The 21,681-nt window shown below is 39.0% G+C and overlaps 3 protein-coding genes and 1 long non-coding RNA gene across 4 annotated transcripts; 3 read left to right on the top strand and 1 right to left on the bottom strand.

Moving 5' to 3' along the window:
* Positions 1–633: 633 nt before the first annotated feature.
* Positions 634–1,805, top strand: LOC145705426 (testis-specific serine/threonine-protein kinase 6-like). Its single transcript, XM_081782902.1, has 4 exons — positions 634–800; positions 845–1,031; positions 1,109–1,438; positions 1,596–1,805. The coding sequence occupies exons 1-4, from the start codon at positions 650–652 to the stop codon at positions 1,786–1,788; spliced, it is 861 nt and encodes a 286-aa protein (XP_081639028.1). The 5' UTR covers positions 634–649; the 3' UTR covers positions 1,789–1,805.
* A 2,871-nt stretch (positions 1,806–4,676) lies between these two features.
* On the top strand, positions 4,677–5,566 carry LOC145704946 (uncharacterized). The gene is made up of 3 exons (XR_014134527.1): positions 4,677–4,772; positions 4,818–4,944; positions 5,477–5,566. It is a non-coding gene; the product is annotated as an uncharacterized LOC145704946 (long non-coding RNA).
* A 7,565-nt stretch (positions 5,567–13,131) lies between these two features.
* LOC145703331 (uncharacterized) lies at positions 13,132–16,468 on the bottom strand. The gene is made up of 7 exons (XM_081780677.1): positions 16,284–16,468; positions 15,665–15,833; positions 15,059–15,277; positions 13,723–13,798; positions 13,519–13,670; positions 13,322–13,437; positions 13,132–13,275 (listed from the first exon to the last, which is right to left on the bottom strand). The coding sequence occupies exons 2-7, from the start codon at positions 15,806–15,808 to the stop codon at positions 13,236–13,238; spliced, it is 747 nt and encodes a 248-aa protein (XP_081636803.1). The 5' UTR covers positions 15,809–15,833; positions 16,284–16,468; the 3' UTR covers positions 13,132–13,235.
* A 3,421-nt stretch (positions 16,469–19,889) lies between these two features.
* LOC145704253 (uncharacterized) lies at positions 19,890–20,991 on the top strand. Its single transcript, XM_081781701.1, has 4 exons — positions 19,890–20,026; positions 20,062–20,285; positions 20,332–20,583; positions 20,631–20,991. The coding sequence occupies exons 1-4, from the start codon at positions 19,944–19,946 to the stop codon at positions 20,843–20,845; spliced, it is 774 nt and encodes a 257-aa protein (XP_081637827.1). The 5' UTR covers positions 19,890–19,943; the 3' UTR covers positions 20,846–20,991.
* The last annotated feature ends 690 nt before the right edge of the window (positions 20,992–21,681 follow it).

The following is a 21,681-nucleotide window of genomic DNA, read 5'->3' as shown; positions in this document are numbered from 1 at the left end:
GCAAAATAAAAATCAACAAAGACGACGCCTCAGATCTTCTCATCAGGTCTCGATGCCCTAGAATTTAGAATTGAGCCTATTTAGAACGGAAAAAGAGCAGAACATCCGCTTAGCGCTTTTTCTCGCGCTTCCGGCCGCAATTTTGTTTGTCACGATTCTTTGGCTATTTTACGATTGGGTCGGCTTGGTGTACTACATTCTCGATTTCAGTATGATAAAATGGGTTGACGAAAAAACGGTTGTTTTCAGATGAGCGGGAAAGGAAAACGCTGCAGAAAAGGGAGAGTAGGATGGAAACGGAGTTGAACGATTTCGTAAGCAATTCAGTTTGCGCTGCTGGAAATAAAATTGATAAGGGTCTCTCTTTGATAACGAAAGCATTCTCAGAAAAAATGGACCTTGATAAAGCTAGTCCATCGTTACGAACAAAGGCCCCTCAAACGCCAAAAACTCGAAAATCTCGTATTTCAAAAATTGTATAATTTTTTCCTTTTGAAAATAAATGCATCTCTAGAACATGTTTTTTCTTTTCACGCTTTTGGCCAGATTTCAGTCAGTTTCGCCCTCCGGCGCGTCGGTCATCTTCCTAAGGTAAGTGAAAATTTATTTGAAGGCTTTATTGATGGCAGTTCAGTAAGGAACAGAACTTATGGCCAGTAGGAGGCCGAGTGAAGATGCCAACAACGAGCTGACCAATGTCGGAATCACTTTGGGCAAGGTGATCGGGGGTGGCAGTTTCGCAAAAGTCAGCGCGGCAAAGCAAGTTATCAATGGACAGGAGCACAAACGAGCAGTCAAAAGTAAGTCTTCATTAGCAATACATACAGTAGTAAAACGATTTAAGTAATGAATTTGGATAAAATCAACGATCCGCGATTTGAGTCTACTTTCCTGGCGCGTGAATTGGAGATCCTCAGACTCGTCAATCATAAACATATTGTCAAAGTGCACGACGTGATAGAAAGCGGCAGATTTGTATATGTAATAACCGATTTATATGCATGCGATTTACTTCAGTACATTCAACAAAGGTAAATCAACAGAAAGTGACTTAATTTGACCAAAAATGGCACTACATGCGGCGATAGGTTAACCATTTTTCTTTCAGAGGAGCGTTAACAGAATCCGTTGCTCGACGCGTAATACGAGAACTGAGCCAAGCTGTTATGTATCTGCACGATTCGTTGGACGTAGCACATCGCGATTTGAAGACAGAAAACCTCTTCCTCAGTTACCACGGGCGGCTGATCCTGGGCGACTTTGGCTTCGCACGAAAAGTGGGAGGCGAGTTGTCTGCGACGCGTTGCGGCTCCGATGGTTATATAGCGCCAGAAGTGGCGGCTAGCACCAGACAGATTGATGCCAAGCTGGGCGACATTTGGAGCGTCGGGGTTATCTTATTCAGTGTTGTTACTAAAAGTTTGCCATTTGATAAAAGGTATTCCATCAATGTTCTAAGGCTTATCTCGGGGGCTCACTTAAATTTCAAGCTCACTTATTCGGTGTTTTCGCTTGTTTTCTTAAGGGTATCCCCAGAAAGCTTAAATTTAACGCTTTCTTCCTTGATTTCACGTAAATCTAATCCTTTTGTTCAGAGAATACAAAATTATGAACAAGTACAAGCGCGTGAAGATTCGGTACCCTCCAAATTGCGAAATCAGCGACTGTCTAAAAGATCTTTTAATGAAAATCATGCGTTTCCCGCCCGCCGAGCGACTGCCCTTAGCCGACTTTTCGAAACATGCCTGGTTCCGCGATAACCGCGACGTTACCCCTGATTCTCTTTAGTTCCCAAAATGTACATATTCTTTTAATATTTTTTAATAAACTTATTTAATCTCTAACAGAAGAAAAAGTGCTGAGTTGATCACTTTGTCCCGGACAAATAAGGTTTCTTAATTTCGAGTTTGCGGCTAGCAAGACAAGCATAAGCGGATGACAAGATCTTGAGCTGTTGAACTCGTCGGATTATCGATGAATTACATCTAATTCGGTTCTTCGATCAAAAATATGTTCAGCGGGATTTTAGGAAGATGAAGGTGGGTTTTGAAGAATATGTCCTGGAGAAATACCAAAAGCCATTAACAATAGATCTTTTTAAAGTTTCCAAACCCTCCAATATATCCAAGGTTTGAAGTTCCAATTATATTTGCTACCGTTAGCATTTTTCAATAAAAAAAGGGAAAACGCGGCTCCCGAGCGGTGTAGGTTCATCCTTTGTTCATCCTTTCACTCATTTTGTTTTTAATAAGTCTGCCGCTCAAGAGAAAAAAAATAGAGGGTACATTTCTAAGCAAAATGCTGCATTTTCAATTCATGAAGGTACATGCAATGTGGTAATAAAATTTTTTAAGAGTGTCGTTATATTTATTTGAATTATTATTACTATTATAATAAATATGAGCTTTAGATGAATTTCCATAAGAATTTTTCGGGCAAAAAAATTTTTTGTGAGTTATCACCATAGTCTGAAACCTCATATCAAAATTAGTAGATTGCCAAAATTCTAGCACTGGATGACGTCACGATGACGTCATCAGTGTCGATTGAAGGTCCCGAACCCTGAAACTTTAGGTACGCTTTTTGAGGCTGGTTTCGCCGGAAAATGATTTTTTTCTTTGCAGGAGGTTGTTCAGCATCGAAAACTACGCGGGAATCCGGCCTCTAACCGGCCATAACCAACCGGTTATTTTGGCGGTTCGATTTGTAACCGGTTGGTACGAAAGAATTCTTCAGGATTCCCGCGTAGTTTTCGATGCTGAACAACCTCCTGCAAAGAAAAAAATCATTTTCCGGCGAAACCAGCCTCAAAAAGCGTACCTAAAGTTTCAGGGTTCGGGACCTTCAATCGACACTGATGACGTCATCGTGACGTCATCCAGTGCTAGAATTTCGGCAATCTACTAATTTCGATATGGGCTTTCAGACTATGGTGATAACTCACAAAATATTTTTTTGCCCGAAAAATTCTTATGGAAATTCATCTTTAGAAAAAAAATAATCGTGAACTCCTTATGCATTCGGTCTAAAAGAATGTACCCTCTATTTTTTTTGAAAAATGAGTCAGTTCTCTGATTCAAGAAAACAGGAACTGGAGAAGATGAGGAATGATCTCGGACCACTTGGAGGAGCAGGGCATTATTTTGATATCGACACTTCCAAAACCGATAGTCCTCTTTCTTCACCTCTTTTTTCACCTCGCGCTTGTCTTGCTCCGCGAATAAGAGATGCTATGAAAGATGAAGAAATCCGCAATGTTCTGAAGCTGCTGTCGTTGGGCGAACGTCGAATCAATTTAAAGGGACTGGCGTTTATTTATTTCAAAAAATACAGACTTTTCTAAGAAATAAAACCCAAAAAGTTTTATAGATGTGCCCGACGCGCTCTTCCAGAACCAGACAAACTCAACTTACTAGACTTTGCATACCCATTCGATTCATATCCCAACAATTTGGATGTCACCGAGTCTGGATGGAGACTCGAGTTCAGGAGTGTGCTTGAGACGATTCCCATCTTCAAGAGTGGTACCTGGTCTATCTCACTTTGGCTGTCTCACGAAGGTTTTTAGATTAAAAATTAAAAATTGATTAATTGAATTTCAGATCGAGAAATTCCCTTCAAAGCCATCGCGCAGCCAATACGTGAAATGAACGGAAAAGTAATGGCTGTCTTCGATGAAACTCTTCGGCGGAACAAGGGCATTCGACACGACCTCATCAGCAGGGTCGATGACGATGGGCGACATGTTGTGAAACTTTCGATGAAGGATGATGGTTTCATAAGATTCAATATTATTTTGCTGTAAAATTTACAACGAAAATGAACTGAATAAAAATAGCGAGAAGAAAATTCTATTCCATTCTGCGCTGCAGGTATTCATCTTTTGATGAAAGGGATTTCGGTAAATCGGATCTGTCGGGTTTGAATTTGGAAGCAGATTTTTGCCTGTTCTTGGCCCAGTGTGATTTGTGTCTGTCATTGTGCGGCTTAATCGGTTCTACGTCCCGGCGAAGAAAAAGTTTTTTAATCTCGCTTTTTCCCCGTCCTGCGAGTTGTTTTTTTTCCCTCGCGTTCAGTCTTTTTCGCTGAATAAATATATTTTTAATTTCGCGCCAGTTTGGCTACAGTTCTAAATTATCAAAAATTAAACGAGTCTATCGAGAAATTGGACATGTAAGATTAGTTGTGGAGAGAGAATTAGCGAAGATAAGGGAATAGCGTGGAGGGGATGAAAATCGAGATCTGGATGTGGACCGGGATCGGGATTATTCTAGCGCAGAATGAAGAGATAAGAGAAGAAAATAGAGAGCGCATTGGAGAGGGTATGAATTATGGAGGTGAAAAACACCAGTTTAAAAACGCATTTTCGGCGATAATTTGCATGGTGACGCCCTTATTTTAACCGATAAAAAGTGAAACCGCAGTCTAGCAAAGAACTAAGGATGTCAACACGGTAAAATGGGCTGTTTAAATTGGGCTTTATAATTGTGATGCCCTTGAATTAATAAGGCACCTAGTGCCGCACTACATCTTTTTTTTCATGAGTTTTTTTTGATATTTTTAAATCCTTTTCTTAGACTTTATTTTAGGGATCGATAGGCGTTTTTCAGGTATAAACGTGTGTTTCTCCTTTTTTTCTATTTTTAAAAGTTCAGTGGCGTGCAGTGACATCTGACGTGTTTCCAAGTTTGAGCGCGACCAACTTCAAATATTTTTGTTTCAGGTTCCTGCTTTGAGAATCCCATCCTCATCCGCCGAAAGAATCGAACTAGGTACCTTTTGAACGCTCCTTCTTTTCGTTGAAATTGGGGTTTTAGGCAGCCTTTGGAACTGATAGATTTCTGCTGCAAATTATGTTCGGAAAAGGGATGTTCCGCTTGTGGCGAGGAAGATCCGGCTTTAGCAGACTGCCCAGCGGAAGTCTCACCCTACTTTATTTATAAGGTCAGTTCTAAATGCAGCAAATTATTGGTATTGGGAACGCAAGAGAACATGATTTTACCAAATATGAAATTAATAGTGAGGCTTGTTTTTGGTTGTAGAACGTGTCATCAGCTTTTCCGCTGATTTGATGATTTTCAAATCATGACGCTCGGAAAAACTACACCGACTGAGTAGCTTTAATCGCGTCCCAAGGGAGACCACAAGAAATCAGATTTCGGAGGCACAGATTTTTAGCTTTTTCTTTTCTGAGGAATATTTAGGATAAGGCAGCGTTAACCTGTTTTAGACAGTCGAACTTGAAGCTCGAGGAATCCTCAATAAGAATTTCAAGTATATTTTTGAATCGATCAAAGAGATGAAAACTTACGCTATCAAGTACTTTACTCGAGAACGCTCTATTTTCAAGTTTCTGATGTAAGTTCGAGGAGGAACAAAGTGAAAGTTCTCTTTAGCCCACCTTTTTGTGCTTACTCATACCGTGGAACTCTTCAAAAGCCCAAAACAACATCGAAAACTAACTTGTATTCTTCAGAATCCGCAGACGGGTTGTTATGTCAACTGCGTATGCGTCGATCCGAATAAACGCATCAACTGGTCCGTCATGTTTCTGAGCTCTTTTGGACACTCGTTCACAAATTCTAGCTCCAGCAAATTTCGAGTAATAAGCTGAACCCCCGAATAGATACTGTATCTTACAGGACAATTCGGTAACGAGCAAACAGAGCACTGCTAATCGCGCTGAAAATGGGCCAGTACTTGGTGTACAAAGTGGAGAAACTCTCGAAAAGGCAACACTCCTTGAGCAGCTCAATGTTAGAGCGAAGCCGCGCTCCGACTGCTGGCGAGAGTGAGGATAATCCAGAAAGGACTCACATGATCAAACAAACACTTGCGCTTGATACAAACCACAGACAAAGGACTTCGCTTGAACATACAAACCCAGCAAAACAGTGTACTTATAGCGGAACTACTCGAAACTAGAGTGCGAATTTTCAAACCCACGTACTGCCAGAGTTTGAAGTAAGCGCTAGAATTACTCAAGTACTGTTTTCGTTACAACAAAATACTGAACTCGAAATTTGTTGCGAGGGAGAATGTCTACGAGTTGCAAAATAATTGATACTTGCTACAAGTTTTGAGCAATTAAAATAAGGGTATCAACATCAATCAATTTTGAAGAAATCGTAACATGAGCTTCTACTTTTCTTCGGATAATTTTCTTGAAAACTTTTGTTGATACCTAGGGTAAATCACTAATAAATCGACTTTTTTGCTTAGTAGGGGTCATATAATACATTTTTAGACTCCCCAGAAGCTGGGGATCATTTTGACTATTGATAGTTGGGGTCATCTCTTGCCCTGGGGGCATTTAGGCACCTCAAAGTCCCAAAATCTGGCCACTTTCAGAAATTTGAATTTTGAACGCCTGGACTGGCCTTTCAGGGCCAGCGACTATGCTAAATTGTAGCCCAGGCTCTGACGGTTATTTTGAGTACCTCAAAGTACTGATTACCCCCATTCCTGGGCGCTAGAGACCTCCGAAGTTGGGAAGTCAACCGAAAATAGGTACTTTTCATGAAAAAGTACACTTTTCCTTCACTCATGCTTCGAAACGCTTGTAGTAGGTCGTTATTTACATTTTTAACATAATGACATAGTTTGGGGTCATCTGAGGTCACCTGAGGCGAAAATTACAAAAATACTTGAAAATTCCATTTATGACCTCAAGTGACCTCAGATGACCCCAAACTATGTCTTTATGTTAAAAATGTAAAGAACGACCTACTACAAGCGTTTCGAAGCATAAGTGAAGGAAAAAGTGTACTTTTTCATGAAAAGTACCTATTTTCGGTTGACTTCCCCAACTTCGGAGGTCTCTAGCGCCCCAGGAATGGGGGGTAATCAGTACTTTTGAGGTACTCAAAATAACCGTCAGAGCCTGGGCTACAATTCTAGCATAGTCGCTGGCCCTGAAAGGCCAGTCCAGGCGTTCAAAAATTCAAATTTCCGAAAGTGGCCAGATTTTGGGACTTTGGAGGTGCCTAAATGCCCCCAGGGTAAGAGATGACCCCCAACTATCAATAGTCAAAATGATCCCCAGCTTCTGGGGATTCTAAAAATGTATTATACGCCCACCGTTCTTAGCTAGAAAGAAAGCTCAATTATTAGTGATTTCCCTATTGATACCCTTATTTTAATTGCTCAAAACTTGTAGCAAAGATCAATTATTTTGTAGTTCTCAGACATTTTTCCTCACAACAAATCTGGCACTTACTTTCGCAGGTAGTACAAGTGGTAAAAATAATCATCTCAAAACTTTTTATCATTTAGACACATTTAGTAAAGTTCAAATTTTATTGCCTTGTTGATCGAATGAGCCAGGAAAAGCGCTTTTGGACATCTTTTAGGGAAAATAATATTATTCAAAGTAAAAATTAAATCTGATATCTGTATCTTTTCGATCCCTTCATTACTTTCATAATCTATGAGATTTACAAAACAGCTTTCGCTTCGATTATGCAGTACTGCTTTAATGATCCTTGCCACTAAAAATATGCTTTGCAATCACGTGAGACGGATTCATGAACTGCTTATTTTGCCAAGCAACTTGACGAGCTTATCATCGTGTTGTTACTCTCAATACGATTTTTTAAAGAGTCTTCTTGCGAAAAAGTGTTTGGACAAAAAACTCTCCGTCTTCCCCGAAAAGCGAGTTTATTGATGCCTGAAACAAGCCACTTTTTTGGCTGGCGCTCGTTTGGGTTTGCGTCTTTTCGTGTATTTCATTCTTTTTCGCAATAGATGTAAGCTAGATTGTTGAATGTCGAACATTTTCGGAGGTAGAATAGTTGGGTTTTGGAGTGTTCAATCGAGATTCAAGGAATAGAAGGTTTTCATGGTTTCAGGAAAGGATTAAAAATTAAAAATAGAAAACTTCTAGGGAGGGTCCTTCCTTAAAATCGCCCATTATGAGGATTTTAAATTAAGGGCGTCAGTTCCTTAATCCTTCAAAAAGGGTTCGACTCTTCGCCGCGAGCGTGTTGGAGAAAACTCCACGCTGATCAATTCAAATTCTGGCGCCAGTCCTGTTTCACTTCAATAAACTTGAAAAAATCAAATGATTTCAATATTTTTCTGCCTCTTTCTAAATCAAATCTTCTATGTAACGGAATAAATCGGCCGGCTAAAGTGGTCATTAATGGTAAAATTGCGTAATTACATCAACTCGCCCGGAATGCCCTTAGCACATCTGACATGCATGCGATAAACTTTCTCATGCAAATTTACTCGTTAGAATATTATCCTAAGTAAAAAATTTATTGGTGACAGGAAGTCTTTTAAAGTGAGTCGCGTCCTTAATATCCCTTCTTTTTCTTCTTTCTAAAATACTTGCTGGAACTAATGAACAGATTTAAAACGTTTTTCGTTTAATAAATATTTCCGATAAGCGCCTTAATTTGCTCTCTTGAAAGTATTTGATTCCAAAACTCGTGACGCGTTTTTATTTTGTTTCGAGCGCTGGCCCAAGAGCTTGTTACTTATACTTAGTAGTGCGTCTTTGGAATTTTAAATCTGTATTCAAGAGGCAAATGAGTAGGATTGTCCAGGCAAGGACCATTCGTTCGCCGGAGCTACATTCGCTGATTCTAAGGCTGTCCATTGATTGAGAATAAAAAGAAACATCGGCCCCTGTCAAACGCTAGTGCATTTTTTGACGTCTTCAAATTTACCTAGCGAAGCGGAAAAATTCAGACTCGCCAGATTTTTTACGAATTTCGCATTTTATGAACACTTTAGAAAGCAAAAAAAAAATGTGTAAAGGGTTGAACTCTTATTGCTTGTGAAAGGCGAAACCAGTTTGGTGTATTTACAGTGGCTATGATAACTTACTGGAGGATTTCCATTGGGGGATTTTGCGGGCGGATAGATTTCTGTCCTCCTGGCGAACTTGGTTTTTTGAGGATTTTCTTTGTTATTGCTAATGATTTTTCAAGTCCAAAGAAATATTGAAGACTCTCTTCAACATTCTTCCGTTAATGTTAGCTCAAGAATATTGTCCGATTTTGGGGTGCGCCCAAAACTGAATATTCAATATTGCTTCTTAGTTTCTTCATCGAAACTTCGAGCCCGGGCGCTATCAATCTCGCCCAACCCCTCTTTTCATTATTAACCCTTTGTTACGAAAAGCGCAATCTATCTGGACAGCCCGTGACAGTCAAACTGGCGACAGAGGCCGAGCGCTATTCTCGGTTTGCTCCAGCTTTCCATCACCTGCAACTCCTTCTCGATTTATACAAACTCGATTTAATTTTGATTCTACGGAACACATATGAAAAAAAAAATGAATTATTTCTCCGAGATTATACAAAGACCGAGATTTTTTCAAGGAGGTTTTTGAAGCTGGAAGCTGGCAAACGTTTTCCTCAAAAATAAGTTCTAAAATATGCTTAGCCCATTTATTTTCCGAGTTGAAAAACGCAAAAAATTGGTTCTTTCTAGTTTCAAAAATCTACTGTAGAACTTTTCCTTGAACAAGAGCATCAGCAGCACCATTTGCACCATCATAAACGAGCTCTCTAAAATCCAATGTTGAATTGAGGATGATCCACTTTCTCAAAAAAAGAAGAGCGTTTTGACAAGATAGCTTGTCTTTTAGTGGCAACGGGCACTTAAAAAAATTCTCGGCAGGTTTTTTTGCTATCTCGTGTACTCTAGTGTACTCAGCATGGACTTGATTCTGACTCAGTGCTCACTCGCTGGTCTAAAATTTATCTCTATTATTTATGATTATCTGATGCCGGTGATCGGAACCAGCGATCGTGCCAATTGCCAGATTCCTGAGCCCAGAGTTAGAGTGCCACTTTCGTAAATAGCCCACTTCCTTTTTTCGTTTTTTCAACTGACCTGGCCTGGGAGACGGCAGCGATGAGAGTTTGACATTGATCAGTCTCTGACGGGAAAGGCGACAACGTGGTCAAAACAAGGGATATTCAATCATAAATCATCCTTCTTTACATGGAAAAATACAGCAGTGAAATTGAGTATCCCTATTCGTAGCCGGCTGAATTTGATTCAGTAGATTTGTGAGTTGTTGAAGTGCGGCTTTTTAGAGGCTTGAAATCTACCCTAACCCTAACCCTAACCAATATTTTGATTTTTAATACTAGAAATTTTATAATTTTAGGAAGCCCCTTGACTGCCATTTTTCGGCTCTCTTTTTGTTTATGTTTAAAAAAATTCTGAGAGTGAAATGGCACTTTGATGGACCTCCGTTGCATTGGAAGGTTGCTATAGGAAAAAGGCCGTTTCTTTTTCTAAGGAAAATCTTGAGCAAATCAAATTCTAAACTGAGAAAACACTCGAGTGCTGGCACTTTGCTCCGACTTCAACGGTTGACGTGGTAGTCCAAATCCAGTAACTTAGAGTTGTCAACCAATTATTTTTATCAAGTGGCCAAGTTGACTGAAAACTAATTAATTTATTGGAAGAATGAGTTCTCTCCTATTATAATTATTGTTAGCCTTGGGTTAGCTGAAATTATTTGACAATCAATGTCGAAAATTTCTGAAGGGTAAAAACGAAAGAACAAAAGAAATTTTTCGAAATTGGCGTGGGAGGCTCCAAAATCTGCCCGTCGCATCTGCTCTCCGCCGGATTATCCCCTGAGAAGCACAAAAACTAAAAGACTAAGCTTTATCAAAGTCTTCCGGGGCACTTCTCTTTCGTTGCAGATTGCAGCTCACGTCAACCGATGAGCCAGCTTCTCAATGGTTTCTAAGCACCTAGCGATAAGAAATCCTTCTCCCTCGCTGCTGCTGACCAAACTCGACAAAAAAAGCCACAAAAGGGCAAACGGCTGTTGTGGCTTGAAACTTTGGCACGTTAGCTGCGTTTTTTAACGTGAAATTTAATCTAAAAATGTTGATTTTGGATTGAAAAATCATCGATTTTTTCAAGAATTTATCAAGTTTGATGTTCAATTTTTTGAAATTTCAATTCAGGAAAGAAATAAAAAAATGCCTGAAAAAGGCTTGACTCACTTTTGGCTGTTAGAGATAAGGCGTTATTTTTGTAGGCAGTTGACATTTAGAACATCAGCCGTCACGTGCGTCGGTTATCGGACCCTCCCGAATTCAAACGAACAAATTTCCAAATTTCCTTCAGCGACGTTTTTTCCAATTTATGCAAATTCAACAAAACTCTTACCAATTTCAAGACGCGCAGTTTCTTTTAAATATTGTGCCCGTCAATTATCCGCTGATTTCGCCAGTTTTTTTTAATTTATTTAACACGTTGGCTCAATATTTTTATACCGAGGGGCTATAATTATCTATAACTACAAATAGAGAGTCGACAAGTACTAATACGCTTTGGAAATGGTTAATATAAACAGGAGTTAAAATTAACATCACCACGTGCTCATGACAAATGATCAAGAATAGAGCTCTTCGAGCTACTTATATTATATTATATTATATTATATTATATTATATTATATTATATTATATTATATTATATTATATTATATTATATTATATTATATTATATTATATTATATTATATTATATTATATTATATTATATTATATTTTTATCACTACCGAAACCTAACCCTTACCTCTACTGTTTTTGATAACCCACAGTAGGATTCCTACTGTATATCCAAAAACCTTTGAAAGTAGAGGTAGCTTTAATCTCATGGTGAACCACTTAGGGCACTCGTTGCTTTTCTCCTGATTCCACTCTTAGTACTTGAACATGTCCTGAATCATGATATTCTGTCAGGAGCCGTGTCTTTCCAAGACTTTCAAGAGAGATTAAGGAGGTATCTACAGAAATGCACGTTAAAAGCTGCTTGTTTATGCTTTTCGGTTTTAGTGGCCCTGCTTGAGCGTTCTGTAGACCTGTCAATTTGCACAAAAGGAGGCTTTGTTTTGTTTTGAAATTTTAGCTGTTTGTATATTATCGACAGAATTTTGCGAAATCGACAGAAAAAGTTCACTTTTAGAAAGCCACGGTGATTGTTCTTCACTTTTCGAAGGAGATTCTTGCTTCATCGTCGGTTTTCTTCAAGTTCTTATTTTCGCTAGTTTTTTCGCTTTTTTGAAAAAATGAAAGAAAATATTTTTTGCTAGGAATATCAGCCTTAGGCCGTTTTTAACGCAAAATTTCGACTTGTATCAAAATTACGGACTTAAGGTGCTCCCTCGCGAGATTTTCGATCGAACGGGTTTCATTTTTAAATATTATTGATTCGATATTACAGGGTGAGTTTATACAGGGAGTGTTCTTTTTAGCGCGAAATCGTACAAAATAGGCGGTGATCTGGGTGTGTGGGTTCACTTGACTTGTTAACTCCCGAGCACCACCAGCTGGTGTAAAAATAATACCCGCCATGGTTTGGCGGGAAGGGGTGCTTCTAGGGATGTTTTCTAGAGTACTGTAGTGAATGAAGGATTTTTTCTTTTTTGAATTTTTAAATTAATAATTATTTAGACTTATGTACAACTTTATGTCACAATTTGTGCGGCAGCGGTCATGTCGATTCGTGTGTAGCTTTGTGGTGCGATTGTGGTGGTGGTGGTGACTTTGATTCTGTGTTCGTGACGTCAGATTTGGTGAAAAGGTGTCTGAAAAGAGGGATTAGTTAATTTCGTGTCAGGGATGAAAGCGAGATGGATTGAAGCGATTTAAAACGGGTTTATAGATCCGTCAAGGTTACGAGCGACTTAAGGGTGTACCACTCAGCAATTTTACAAAAAAATCGCTCATCATTCTTTCTTTTTTAGACGATACAGTTTGACAGTCGTTGAATTACTGTAAGATCGGTTTTTTCCCGAAGATTCACGAGAATTGGCGGTGACGCCCTTAAGTTCTCTAGAATTCGATTGAAGTTTATACCCGAGAATCATTGAGCCCAACCCATAGTTGGATTATTTTCAAATCTCTTGGAGATAATCGCTAAGCTTGTTTGATCCAAGTATTCGAAATTTGAGTTGAATACGGCTCTATCGAGAGATATCTTTATTTTTTATTTTCTGATGGAAGTTGATTTCATTGAGTTCAAAAAGACAAGTGAGCGGCATCCTGCGAGACAAATCCTTATTCAGATAAGTGGCACCCTCGTAAGTCCCGTTCAAACCCGCGTAGAGCTCAACTTACCGAGTAAATCGTCGAGTATTGTCAGTGTTGTAGAAGAATATAGATACAAGAGGAGGTGTGTAGTCGTTGTTGTGGTTTTGTTGTTGTTGTGTTTTGTGCTTGCTACCGTTTATATATTAAATTTAAAATTTACTCTTCTTCCTCTTCTTCTTCGTACTCGTATTCACTCCTGAGTTCGATTTGTTAGTTACTAGTTGAGCGACTAAAGGACTCACTCTTCGGCACAAGGAGAGTTATCTTGGTCGATTCTGTAGACTTTCTTTCCGTTGGCTCCCTTGACACAGCACTCGACTCCGTCGTTGTATTCTTTCTGGCCGCAGCAGGCATTTGGCTGAATGAAATAATGAGCCAAGTGCAAAGAAATGGTGCGGTCTTAGTTCTGTCGTGGTTCGAAAATAATTTGATTTCTTACCACAACATGTCCAGTTTGAACATCGAGCTGCATGCCTCCCATTCTGCCGAGTGGTCTCTGTTTCTCTTTCTTTGCGTTTTCGCCTTCCAAAGCCTGGGCAAGCTCAGTTTCGGCCTTGTTGGTGATCTTTTTCAAGCACAAGTTCAAGTCCTCTGAAAAAGAAATTCTCCGTTAGTCTTTCCTTCATTGCTGTTTTTCGCTTACCGTAGCAGGTGACGAAATGATCAGTGCAGCAATCGCCGTAAACAGTGAAGCAAGCGACGTCGCAGTAGCAGCCAGCCTAAAAACAAGAAAATGAATACTTTGATGGAGAAATCGAAGATAACGTTTGTTCAATTTCACAGCGAATAATCTTGAATTTGACGCGGCCGCGAAATTAACTCGCGAATTTGTTGCCTTGCGTCATTTGAACAAGTCCACCTGCTCGGCCGAGAAAAAATTAAATTTATTAGCAACACGTCTTGTCTAGGCTTTTTCTAGCGGAAATCATATAAAAATTATTATCATTCAAGATAAGACGCTTTTCTTACTGAAGAAAAGGGAGGAAATTTCTCTTATTGATAAGTTATTTTCGTGACGGTGAAAATCATCACTAGAATTATGGAAGAAAGGGATGAAAAGAATTCCTCGCGCGGCGAACTAATATTTTTTACGTTTTCGCGGGTGTCAGAATTTCAAAGAAACCTTTGTTTCAAAAGAAAACGCAACTTTCTCCGGAGTTAAACTTGACTCTCGCGAAAAACGAACACGTTCTTTTCGCTTTGAAATAATTTTGGCAGATTTTGTTTTTGAAAATCGCGGGTTAAACAAATGGTTATAAATATGATGCGTCTCGCGACCACAAGTCAGGTTGGCCGCGGTTCGCTTCATAATTTGATAATTGTTTCATTATGTCAGGCCAGCTGGCTGTGAAATTTGCGAACACGTTAAACGCGCCCCGAAATTTGCCAAATTTTCTTGAAGAAACGGAACGGAATAATGGTTCAGCGGTCACGTGATTAGATAATAACATGCGCAAGGAGGATCGTTAGGCCGATCGTTTTCCAGGGAGCAAAAGGACACAGGCTTAGAATTTTGTAATTAACTGCAGGCAGCAGCTGCCTTTTTTCGAAAAAAATAAGGTCGCCCCTTGCAAGTCGTAAACTTAAAATTATACCAGGAAAATTTTCGATGCAAAAAGTTTAACTCGAAAATTGCAACCTCAAATTTTTTCAAACAAAATATAATGACCTGGATGCCCTTAATTCCTCGCCAGAGTCACGGGATGAAAACTGAGATGGTTTCTCTAATACATTCGCACTCGCCTGTTTCAAAAAAAAGAAGGGCGTGGTTGTTGCCAATTGGAAAGCCCGGTAAAATAGAAATGATCAGCAATTTTTCGATTAGCGTTAGTAAACGAGTAATGCTGTTGAAAACTGATGTCATACGAGGCGAAGAAAATTTTAACGATAAAATTCGAGTGAAAGTTCAAATGATCGCAGGCGTTATCGTAAGGGTGTACCGCTTGTTTTATCGTAAGGGCCTCTCTTTCTCTTCTTACCTTAGTGTAGCAGTGGTCATCCTCTTCTGTACAGCACTGGCCTTCTCTCTCAGTTCCTGCTTCTCTGTATCGACAGTAGTGGTCCTTGGTCAAGGCGCCAAAGTCGAAATCTTCGGTGGTTTCTCCATTCTCTCCCGATTTCTTGATGATGTTGTCGTTGGTCTCTGGCGAGTACTCGAGACCGAACTTGGCCTTGTACCATCTTCGTGGTGGTGGACCCTGAAAAGTTGTTTTGAGCAAAATTTAATTATGGAAGATTATTTTAAACTCGGCGCAATGGCGGATATAGTCTGGATTAGTAGGTTCCTTTTTCGAAAGGAGCCATTTCCCCATTTCTATTTTTGTTATTGGTAATTTGCCGCGGCTCGCTTGGCATAACACTCGCTTGCCACAGCTTATCAGCTACTTCTTACAGTATTAAGACGAACTTCAAAGAAAGCCGAAAGCTACGAAGCGAGAATTTCTCTCTGCCTTACAAGTGATTATTTCTCCAACTACTGAAGCTAATTACTATTGCAGTACAAGTCGAAAAGAATGTGCTTCGCCGTGGCAACAAAATTCCTCCACTTTCATTTCACCGAGAATTATTTAAAAGTTGAAACTCACCATTGTGTAATTCCAGGCTGTGATGAAGCTGGAGAGATCGACAGAGCCGATTGTGTAGTCTTCAACACTGGCGTGGTGGGTACCTACTCGGCTTCTGATGGCGGCATTGGTGGCTCCGACCAAAGCAAGTCCTTTCACGAGCATTTTTTCTGTTGTTTGTGTTTTCTTGCTGAAACGGATTTTTATAATTCAAGAACAAAAAATTTCGAAAATAAAATCAATTTTCGGAAATTACCGCGCTATCATTTTCACCCTCATAATATCTAGAATCTAATAAGATAAATAATTATTTAATTTTTTTTAGAATTCATGTTAAAAGGACTCTAATTACTGATTCTGGGTTAATTGATATTTACCGCTTTTTAAATTTGTTGCACGTGATAAATTTTGAAACAGGACTATCAAATTAGCATTTGAAATTTAAAATAACATTTAAAATAACAGCGAAATATTTAAATTTCAATTATATTTTCTTTTACGATAATTATTCACTGACGATAACCATGGATTCTAAATTGAAATCAAGGAAGATAACTTAACGAAATCAAGTTTTGTTTTACGTGTTTTCTCTATTTTAAGGGCGTCACCATCAAATTTCTATTTTTAGATTAGCACGTACCTTTTTTAGAATAAAAAGTTATTGGAGTTTGTGTAGCGTTGATTTATGCGTCTTTTTCTCTATTCTGGCTTCAACAATCTCTGTTGTGCGCCGTTTCGAATATTTACAGCGGTTTTACAAAAGGTTTTTTCGAAATTGAAACGTCTCAATGCTTGTGGATGGGGCGATGCACGCGGCTGGTGGTGGTGCGCACAAGAGGGAGCCACTCGTTCGGCAAGTTTCTTGGTGATACGGGTGGCGGTGGAGCTCGCTCGTGGAACGCCTCGGAGCAACAACCAGAGCTCGACCTCAGCAGGCGGCGCCACCCAGCGTCGTAAAGCAGGGTCGGGAAAAGAGACCAAGCGTAATACCCACCACGGTCCTACCTCTCATTCCGTATGCATGTTGCCGCTAGGGTGGGAGAAAGATGATGACCAATTAGTAATAACTAATATTTGTTGAATTTAGTGATGTCTAAAACTCGGCTTTTCAAGAATTTAGACAATCTTCGATACACAAAAAATAAACCATCATCTCGATTGATAATTAGAGATTATTTTATAATTAAACTGTAGCTAAAAAAATGAAGAAAGGGCTCATCAAATCATTATTGAAGGATTTTGTTGTGGAAGCTAATTTTTTTATTAAAATAATTGCTAATGAAAATAAAAATTGAACGTTGTTGAAAAGTGAAAATTAATGAGCCAAAGTTATTTATAATTAAAGAACTTCGCAAAATTATCAACCACGTTTTAGTTCGTAAGGATTTTTGCTGAAAAAGATTTTGTTTTTCGATGAAATGATTATTTCTTATTTTAGTTTTGGCCTTTTTTAATTCTTTGAATCAAATTTTTGATCTTAGAATTTTACTGAAGTTTCTTTTTGGTGAAAGAGTTTGACCCAGTTCTGCGAAAAAATCTGGGCCGAGAAAATATTGAATCACTTTTTTGCTAAAAACGTTTATTAGCTTTGCGTCAAGGTGGAGACCCTTGTCTGAATTAGTGCTGCGGTGGTGGTTTTCTGGCCGCGGGCACTCACTGTCCATCGAATTTAGTACATTCGGGATCGTTTCTAGCTTTTCAGCTACTAGAAGCACCAGGTAGCTTAGTCATTTTGAATGCTTGAAAGATAGAACCAGCTTCTTTTTTGATTCATCAAAATTAAAGTACTCATGTTCCATTCTTTCGCATTACGTGTCCTTCTTTCTTTATTTCTAAATGGGTATCGGCTCGGCTATCTGAGATTTGATAAGACACTTTCAGATCTCTCTCTTTCTCAAAAAGAGGGAAGAGGAGGAAGTTCCGCTCCCACTCAAGGACCGCTTCAAAAAAGGGAATGACTTTTCAGAATAGCCATGCAACCTCTGAATTTATTATGGTTGGTATTGCGGAACTGAGCTTAGGTAAACTTTTGGAGTCGATTCAAACTTGAACTTTTTCGCTGCTAATTAGGATTAATCAATTAATAAATAATCCCACAAGTGGGAAGCACAGTTTTATCACGTGGCAGAAGATCCGCAACGAAAATTTTAGTGATCGATTTTTCTAAAAAAAGCGTGTTGCCAAAAAATTTTTTTTGTTCAAAAAAGTGAGTTAATTTTCGTTGAATATTGAATATTACTTTTTCAATTTTCGGAAATGCTTCGTAGTCATTAATCTAACACGGTGGATTTTTGGAATGTCCGAAACCTGGCCGCAAGATTTTTGTTTGGGCAGATATGGAGCGCGCCTTGAGCTTGATAAATTATGTATTGCTTGGGCCGATTAGATAGTCAATTCTGGACTTGACGAGATACACTTTTTCACGACTCGTGCTACACGTGCTACATCCGACAGAAAGAAGTGGATAACATTGCCCGAGAATCCGAGGCTAACACGTCCCTCTGAATTTTTTTTCTTATCATTTTGGACTGTCACTGGCAGTTTGATTCCGTGTTTTAGCTACGAATGCTTTGCATATTCGATTCTTTTGCGGATTCAACGATTCGGTTTAACGAAGAAAAGTTACGTCGTGCTCTTTTTTCGAGGCTCTGGGAAACGTGTTCATCGTGGATTTGGAAGAAGATTTGGGAGATCATCATTTTCAATTTTGCGGAAAGACTTGTAGCGCCGGAGATTTCGCGCGAATTAATCAAATTTCTAGGCTCAAAAAGGATTCTTATGAAATTTTTCTATAAAATACGCGAAAGGCGTTTATCCGCTTTTTAAGCTCGCCGAAAGGGTTCCTTGAGCGGTCGCAGTGGAAGTGATAAGCGCCTGGCCGCTGCATTTCGCCAAAATTAGATAAGACGCGAAAATTTTTCAGTATTCAAATTGTGGTCGCCCTGTCCTTAGACCAGGTAATATGCTAATTTGTCTTGTTCCTTGAGTTTCTCCTCGAGTAAGTTCATTTTCGATAATTGCTCGCTGTGTTATTACTGATAAGAAAATCATTCATCCGCGCTTTCTTCTGACAAGTAATCAGCAAGTCGAAATCGATGATAATTATAAAATAAGTTTGTGTTTTAACCATAATCAAGCAGCTCCGCCCGCTCCAAATTTAACAAATTATCGAAACTACTTCTAGCGCTGTTTTTTACGAATGAAAATATTTATAAATAAAGGGCGATTATTTATAACTAAATGTAAATTGACAGGGTTTTTCTTTTGAGGATTTCTTTTGATCAATTCTTGCATCAATTTGTCAGGTCAGATTTTGTAAATTCAAAAAAACGCGTGTGGTTCATCAGATTTTACGAAAATTACGCTCTGCGGCAAAGATCAGCGACCATAATTGGGGCCACTTTTAGAAGAGTGAACATTTTTCATTTTTTCATTTCGGGGATGAGAGATTTTTGAGTCACGACTCACAAAGATAGCTACTGGATTAGTAGTAATTGTCGAGTTATTTTAAATTGCCTTTCAATGAATTGGCAAATCAATATCATTGATTTCAATTGATATCAATATCATAAATCAATTTTTGGATTTAGAATTAGCTGAATTAGATCCATTTAAGTTAACACAAAGCTGCTTCTAATTTCAATTCAAAACGATTTTTTCGATATAATCAGCGGAGCAAAACCGGGCCTCTCCCGCCACATGGCCGACTTAACCTTATCTAACTCGACCTCGGACAAAATAACACGTTTGCTTAAGCTTATTTTATCAGCTCAGTCCAAACCAGCGTTCATTTAGAAGCTGCTTTAGCTAAATTATACAAACAGCCATATTTACTTAGACTTTCGATCAAAACTGTCTTCATTAAAAAAGGTCGTTTCTTTAAAACTAGACTAACTTGGCGAGGAGAATTAAACGGATTACATCTCAGGCAAGAATTTAAGTAAGTAGGTTAGGACTCTGTCAGAAGGCTCACTTCATGAAATCATGACCACAGAGACACGTGCGCCGGTCAGGTGCCCATGTTCGACGGCGAAAATGGATTATATCATCCTATCCTCTCCTCTCTGGGGGTTCTTTTAGTGCTCAACTTTGATGAAGGAATATCCTCTGAAAATAATTTCCCTTATTATAGGTGTGGGAAAGATACAGAAATAAAATCGTTCACATGGAGCGACGGTGTAAGAAAATGATTCATTTTGATAAAATCAGTGACTGACAGATCGGGGTAGATTCTAATTGGGTGTAGAATAAAGTTTCATAGATTTTTATAAATTTACCTTGTTCAATAAAATAGAGAAAAATGGACCCGCCTACAAATTTTTGTCCGAGTCCTAACTATGAAACATCAATTGGTTCTTTTCGAAAATGTGAATTCTGCAACCAGTATGTATAGATGAAAAATCTTTTATTAGTTTTAGTTTAACAGAATCGACCGCCGAATATGATGGTCAACGAATATGTGAATTATGCTCTTCTTCAAAATTTCCCGAGAGAACATTCACATTCAAGCAATCTGACGCAAAATTCAAATGTCCTGCTCCCCTATCGCGTCTTGAGGATAGTGGCGCCAAGGAATTATCTTACCGTGACTACTGGATTGGATCTTGCTGTGAAAATGCTTTGGAAAGGACTCATAACACAAGTGAGTTCGATAATTGTCATATCAGTTCATAATACATAAAACATAGGAAACTATGACTGCTTTTCGGTTGTCAACAGATATTTCTATGAGTCAAAAATGGAGGAAGATTCTGCTAAATCCAAAGTAACAGAAGCTGAAAAAAAATTGGTCGAGGCCAAAAAACAAGTCGAATTAGCAGAAAAAAATGTGCAGGCGGCGAGTGAAGAACTCAACACGAAGAAAATATGGCGTAAGAAAGTTCAAAAACGGGCTTACATACTCGCCATGGTGGCATTGAAAGATGATGACAGTGATTTAGGTAAATGATTCAAGTAAGCAAGTTCAAAACTTATTTATCTTTTTAAGGTACTCCAGAAGAAGAGAACAAACCGATGGAAGACAACGAAAAGCTTAAATGCAAGGTCTGCTTCGAATTATACGACGATGACCACCTTCAAGCAGCAGTTTCTCCATGTGGCCATAAGGCTTGCTTCCAGTGCCTTTCCTCTCTTCCTCAGAAAACCTGCCCGACCTGCCGAGCCGATTTCACTGCTGACCAAATCCTCAAGCTCTTCGATTAATTCCTTTAGGCCTTCGGTCTCTTTCGAGAGCGTGTCCTGCGCTCCTTGAGTTTGTAACTCTTAATCACGGAAATATTATCCGCAACACTTGGGAAAGCACTTTACTACCGGAAGCGTTTCTTCGTACAAAACGTGATAACGCTTGAATAAACTCTTTATCAACTAAAACACGTTTTTTCTCATTCTCTCTATTTTCATTCTTACATAACCCGCAGCGCATAATCCCAGGGAGAGAGAGAGAAATTCAAGGGAAAGTCGGATTAGGCGTCTCAGCCGGAGAGAAAGAGCAGGAGGATTAATAGACTGCGCCGCCCGTCTTGAAAAACAAACTCGCTTTGAAATTTTTTGTTTTTTCGCGGGGCAGCGGATGAAACATCTGCTCCTGAGAAAAAAACTGACAGCGAAGGGCTCTTATTAGAAACTTAGAAACAGGGATAAGGCTCGGACGAAATTTTGTTCGAATTTCGCAAAGTATTCATTTCTACAGTCCAATTTTAAACAATGGTCGAAAATACTTTGCGAGTGTTTCTGCTAGTGAGAGAAAAAAAAACTGAATAAGTTTCGTGTTCAACTTTTCGTGAATACACGCGTTTTTTAGAAAAAAAAGCTGCCTCATCTCCATCCAAAATTTGCATAATTTTCTTCTCGAAATTCTAGCAATCTCGTAAAATCATACCAAGAGCACAGATATTTGTCTTGCCTGTTTTTAGTTCTTTCCTGTTCTGAGCTGTCCTTGGTAGAGAAATCTTGTAGAGAAAGATCGAGCATTTCCTTAATTAGACATAAATCGACCGCGGAGAATGTTCCCATTTCAATTCCGCCAATTTCAAAAAGTC

This window comes from Oikopleura dioica, chromosome PAR (genome assembly GCF_907165135.1).
Source record: "Oikopleura dioica chromosome PAR, OKI2018_I68_1.0, whole genome shotgun sequence".
Lineage (NCBI taxonomy): Eukaryota > Metazoa > Chordata > Appendicularia > Copelata > Oikopleuridae > Oikopleura > Oikopleura dioica.
This window is presented reverse-complemented; position numbering and strand designations above follow the sequence as displayed.

Excerpts from the sequence above, each read along its gene's own strand:
- LOC145705426 (XM_081782902.1), top strand. The coding sequence starts at position 650 with ATGGCCAGTAGGAGGCCGAGTGAAGATGCCAACAACGAGCTGACCAAT. Across the intron at positions 801-844 it reads GCACAAACGAGCAGTCAAAA|TAATGAATTTGGATAAAATC; the intron begins GTAAGTCTTCAT and ends AAACGATTTAAG. Across the intron at positions 1,439-1,595 it reads AGTTTGCCATTTGATAAAAG|AGAATACAAAATTATGAACA; the intron begins GTATTCCATCAA and ends CCTTTTGTTCAG.
- LOC145703331 (XM_081780677.1), bottom strand. The coding sequence starts at position 15,808 with ATGCTCGTGAAAGGACTTGCTTTGGTCGGAGCCACCAATGCCGCCATC. Across the intron at positions 13,671-13,722 it reads TCATTTCGTCACCTGCTACG|AGGACTTGAACTTGTGCTTG; the intron begins GTAAGCGAAAAA and ends TTTCTTTTTCAG. Across the intron at positions 13,276-13,321 it reads AACTCTCCTTGTGCCGAAGA|GAGTGAATACGAGTACGAAG; the intron begins GTGAGTCCTTTA and ends AATCGAACTCAG.
- LOC145704253 (XM_081781701.1), top strand. The coding sequence starts at position 19,944 with ATGGACCCGCCTACAAATTTTTGTCCGAGTCCTAACTATGAAACATCA. Across the intron at positions 20,286-20,331 it reads GGAAAGGACTCATAACACAA|GAAACTATGACTGCTTTTCG; the intron begins GTGAGTTCGATA and ends CATAAAACATAG. Across the intron at positions 20,584-20,630 it reads AGATGATGACAGTGATTTAG|GTACTCCAGAAGAAGAGAAC; the intron begins GTAAATGATTCA and ends TATCTTTTTAAG.